The 5,447-nt window shown below is 45.6% G+C and overlaps 1 protein-coding gene across 1 annotated transcript; it reads right to left on the bottom strand.

Annotated features, from left to right (window-relative positions):
* Window positions 1-2,954: 2,954 nt before the first annotated feature.
* LOC144606694 (C-reactive protein-like) lies at window positions 2,955-5,077 on the bottom strand. The gene is made up of 3 exons (XM_078423001.1): window positions 5,062-5,077; window positions 4,865-4,940; window positions 2,955-4,125 (listed from the first exon to the last, which is right to left on the bottom strand). The coding sequence occupies exons 2-3, from the start codon at window positions 4,926-4,928 to the stop codon at window positions 3,509-3,511; spliced, it is 681 nt and encodes a 226-aa protein (XP_078279127.1). The 5' UTR covers window positions 4,929-4,940; window positions 5,062-5,077; the 3' UTR covers window positions 2,955-3,508.
* Between the last annotated feature and the right edge of the window lie 370 nt (window positions 5,078-5,447).

Here is a 5,447-nt window from a genome sequence, read left to right as displayed (position 1 = left end):
ACCTTTCCTGTTTCGACCCTTCTTCACAATGTTGTTTTCTAAATCTCATCTCCATTCGCTCTAAACACGCCGCATCCTTGCTGCATGTCATATATATACATCACAAACAACAGAGGTCCCAGCTACCATGCGCACGTTTAGCATCTCACCTACATTCTCTCACTGCAAGCACAAATTCTCCACTTTATTATTGAGCAGTCCGACCTTCTCCCTGGTCATCCTCTTGCAAAGTGTATAAAACCCTGGGGCCTGATCAGGTCTATCGTGGGATATTGTGAGAAGCTAGGGGAGAAATAACAGGGGCCTGGAAGAGGGACTGTATCATCTTCAGCCACAGGAGAAGGAGCAGGACACTGGTGCTAGAGTAACTCAGTGGGACAGGCAGCATCCCAGGAGAGAAGGAATGGGGAATGGTTCAGATGGAGACCCTTCATCAGACTGAGAGTCAGGGGAGGGAGAAGATACAGAGATATACATGAACTGAAAGAAACCCCCTCCATGACCACCCTTTGCTACCTCAGCGTTTGAAATCACGCAGACGTTTTTGTGATCATTTTCCAATGTTCTATAGATTCAGGATCAGTTCCTGTGGATTGGAGGGTAGCTAATGTTATCCCACCATTTTGCATGACATCAGTGGTGGGGAAGATGCTGGAGTCAATTATAAAAGAAAAAATTGCGGAACATTTGGATAGTAGTAACAGGATCGTTCCAAGTCAGTACGGATTTACGAAGTAGAACTCATGCTTGACTAATCTTCTGGAATTTTTTGAGGATGTAACTAGGAAAATGGACAAGGGAGAGCCAGTGGATGTAGTATACCTGGACTTTCAGAAGGCCTTCGATAAGGTCCCACATAGGAGATTAGTGGGTCCCTTTCAGAATGACAGGCAGTGACTAGTGGGGTAGCGCAAGGCTCGGTGCTGGGACCGCATCTAATTACAATATATATTAATGACTTAGATGAAGGGATTAAAAGTAACATTAGCAAATTTGCAGATGACACAAAGCTGGGTGGCAGTGTGAAGTGTGAGGAGGATGCTATGAGGATGCAGGGTGACTTGGACAGCTTGTGTGAGTGGACAAATGCATGGCGGATGCAGATTAATGTGGATAAATGTGAAGTTATCCAGTTTGGCGGTAAGAACAAGAAGGCAGGTTATTATCTGAATGGTGTCAAGTTAGGAAAAGGGGGAGTACCACGAGATCTGGGTGGCCTAGTTCATCTGTCACTGAAAGTAAGCATGCAGGTACAGCAGGCAGTGAAAAAGAAGGTCATGGAATGTTGGCCTTCATAACAAGAGGAGTTGAGTATAGGAGCAAAAAGGTCCATTTGCAGTTGTACAGGGCCCTAGTGAGACTACACCAGGAGTGTTGTGTGCAGTTTTGGTCTCCAAATTTGAAGGACATTCCTACTATTGAGGGAATGCAGTATAGGTTCATGAGTTAATTCCCGGAATGGCGGGACTGTCGTATGTTGAAAGACTGGAGCGACTGGGCTTGTATGCTCTGGAATTTAGAAGGAATGGGTGACGTTTCGGGTCGAGACCCTTCTTCAGACAGGTCTGAAGAAGGGTCTCGACCTGAAACGTGTCTGAAAAGGGTCTCGACCCAAAACGTCACCCATTCCTCTCCTAGATGCTGCCTGACCTGCTGAGTTACTCCAGCATTTTGTCATACCTTTGATTTGTACCACCATCTGCAGTTATTTTCCTACTGGAATTTAGAAGCATGAGAGGGGATCTTATTGAAACATATAAGATTATTAAGGGATTGGACATGCAGGAAACATGTTCCCGATGTTGGGGGAGTCCCGAACCGGGGGCTATAGTTTAAAAATAAGCGGTAGGCCATTAGGAACGGAGATGAGGAAAAACGTTTTCACTCAGAGAGTTGTGAAGCTGTGGAACTCTCTGCCTCAGAAGGCAGTGGAGGCCAATTCCCTGAATGCTTTCAAGAGAGAGCTAGTTAGAGCTCTTAATGATAGCAGAGTCAAGGGATACGGGGTGAAGGCAGGAACGGGGTACTGATTGTGAATGATCAGCCATGATCATGGTGAATGGCGGTGCTGACTCAAGGGGCCAAAGGGCCTACTCCTGCACCTATTGTTTATTGTCTAAAAGGAAGTGTAAGGTGTGAGAACAAGACATCAAAGGGGATGGAGATTAAGGAAAATGTAGAATAGATCATTGATAACTAGGAGAAGGTAACAACAAAGCAAACAGAGATTAAATGTAATCAGGTACTGTCAGATTGGTCTGAGACCAAAGAAGGGGAGGAATGGAGAGAGAGGGAAAGCAATGATTATTTGAAGTTAGAGAAGTCAATGTTCATACCACTGGGGTGCAAGATGCCCAAGCAAATTGTGAGGTGATGTTCCTCCAATTTGCGCTGGGTCTCACTCTGAGAATGAAGGAGGCCCAGGACAGAAAGAACAGTGTGGGAATGGGAGGGGGAGTTAAAGTGTTTAGCAACCAGGAGATCAGGTAGGTTTAGGTGGACTGAGCAGAGGTGTTTAGCAAAATGATCGAGGAGCATGCACTTGGTCTCACCACTATATAGGAGTCCACACCTGGAACAGCAGATACATAGATGAGGTTGGAGGAGGTACAAGTGAACTTCTGCCTCACCTGAAAAAACTTGGGGTCCTTGCATGGAGTCGAGGTAGGAGGTACAGGGACAGGTGTTGCATCTCCTGCAGTTGCTGAGGAAAGTACCTGGGTAGGAGTTGGTTTGGGTGGGAAGGGACGAGTTAACCAGTGAGTTGCAGAGGGAATGGTCTTTGCAGAAAGGGGTGGAGATGAGAAGATGTGGCCAGTGGTCGGATCCTGTTGGAGGAGGCACCAACGCACACACAGTCATTTTATCACATGAAAACATAGTGAAGTTTACTGAGTGTTAACTGGAGACCGGACACACACAGAGTCATTCATAGACAAGATCTTTGTTGTTTTGATGTTCATTTATTTAGCTGATGAAACTGCAATGTTACAGTTCAATCACAATCACTGGAAGCACAGAACACATTGTGAGCTTTCCAAACATTGGTGTAACAAACAATGTGAAATCAAGAGGGTAATACAGAGAGAGACAGTAATAATTCCAATCAGCACAATCTAAGTCAAGAGCAGGATCAGCCTCCACCACAGGGACTTTCCCACAGGCCGTGTCTGCCCATCACCACCACCCCCGTGTCCCTGGCACTTTCTTGTCTACATGTGTGTATCAGAGAGATGGCACTAAATGCCCTGGACACCGTTCTGCACTGCTGCACCTTTTAACTGGGATGCCCAACCGTTCGAGACTGTTATGTACTGACTTTGAAGCCATTATCCTGTCAGGGAGATTGATGAGAAACTGGAAGGACACTGATTTGTCACTTATCCAGAAGCAAACGGCCCTTTATTCTAGAATCAACACCACTACTTCTACTGCTGATTTTGTGTAGAGAGGAAAGATCACAAAACCAGGTCATATTCAGTTAGAGAGGATGGAAGACCAACACATTCTAAACGGCACAATCATCATTGTCTTCAATAATGACGTTCCCCCCTGATGTAAATGGTGTTAAATCCCAGTCAATGATGTTCCCTCCATCTGTGAAACAACCCTGACTGATCAACTTAATATCATTTGGTTTTAGAACACGATCCCACATATCAACATCTGTCATCTCTCCGACAAAAGATTGAATGATGTCAAAACCTCCACCGACTGAGTCTTGCTCCTGACCAATTATAAACGTACCAGACCCTTTCACAACCAGACCCTTTCCACCAACCTTCTGTAGACTGCCTCTCCCATTGACCCAGACTGTTATCTCACCCCCTTGAGACTCCCAGGTCACACAGATGTGGCTCAGTAAAGAATTCATTTCTGTGACGAAAAATATAGTTCTTTGGTTTCCTAATTCTAACCATAATTCTGTTTTAGATTGTTGCCATATCAGTATACTATTGGCGGAAGAGCTTGTTGCGTACGAGAACAATGAGTAACTGCGATTCTCTTCAGAGGCTGCCCTGAGGCAGACAGTAAAGGCGGTCAAGTAGGATAAATCAGATGCATCCAATTTGATGAAACTGTTGTCTGTTGCTGTTGGGAATATCGCTGATTTTCCCTTCAAATCTGTAAAATGCAAAGAGTTAGATTGTTAAATCTCAGTTTAAAATTGTAACATTGCCGTCTGAGATGGAGCACAGGGTAACTAGTGAGCAGTTTTATGCAAAGGAATGTTTTATTTAAACCTGATCGACAGAGTGGGAACAGTTCCAGAAGTGTGTTCTACGGAAGCTGTTCTTCACCAGAGGAACAAGTGCAATTGACTAAAGGCACAAATTCTAACCTGGGCAAGTTTTGAAGAAGATTGATTTCTGGTTTGCCAAAATACAACACATTTTGTCTTAGTATCACCCGACCTGTGACCTCTTCTTATTCTCACCGTCCTGAGAAAGAGAACTAGTCATTCTTCACCACCAGACATAATTGGGCAAAGATTCCAGCACATGGAAGGGCAACACATTTTAAGAGTTGGATACAAGAAACAATTCACTAGTTTATTCAAAAGCAACAAAATGCTGAAATAACTCAGCGGGTCAGGCAGCATATCTAAAATGTAAAACACCCCCTGGTGTGTGCAGGGTGGTGTTAATATGAGGGGATCTCTGGTCAGTGCTGACTCTGCGGGCCGAAGGGCCTGTTTCCGCACTGTATCTCAAAACAAAAGGTGACACCTGCTGCCTCGGCACAGACTGGGAATGGAATCTGGTCACCTGCTGCCCTGCATGTTCCTCAATACCTCTGTCATCAGGTGCACCATGACTGATGCTTGCACTCAGCAACTCCTCACATTAGAAAAGGTACTAACCTGCACTGTCAGATCCTGACCGGTAAATGCACATCACAAGCACAAGTGGAATAAAGGGCTTCATCCTGTCTCCAATCTGTTGAAACAAAGAATTCCCAATTCATTTCATTTCATTTCACTTGTCAATCCATTGAAACTCAGAACCAGCAGCCAGTCCCGTGTGTCAGCAACACACAAACAGCTCCTCTGGTACTCACTGTGTCCGTCTCCAACAAGCCGGTCTCACCTCAGGTGGGTCCAATACCCTGGGCACAAGCTGCTGCAATTTATATCCTGCTGAACCCAGTCACAGCCAATCGCAGGAAGGAACTGAGGGGGTGGAGCAAACTCTGCTGCAATTAATCTGTGTGTCGACATCGTTCAGCATCAGATAATGAGGGGGAGGGTGTGGAGCGAGCCACGTTAATTCATCTTCCCGGGCGGTGATGAAGTTCACCTCTCCCACCTGATCACAGATAGTTCCCCCGCTCCATATGGGAGCCCATCTCAGAGTTGATGCCCACTCCTAATCCCAGCCCTGCCCTCCTACATTTGGACCCCAGTTGCACTGAATCACTCCTGGGGTTCATCAGCAAGGATAGTC

Source organism: Rhinoraja longicauda, chromosome 27, assembly GCF_053455715.1.
Source record: "Rhinoraja longicauda isolate Sanriku21f chromosome 27, sRhiLon1.1, whole genome shotgun sequence".
Lineage (NCBI taxonomy): Eukaryota > Metazoa > Chordata > Chondrichthyes > Rajiformes > Arhynchobatidae > Rhinoraja > Rhinoraja longicauda.
This window is presented reverse-complemented; position numbering and strand designations above follow the sequence as displayed.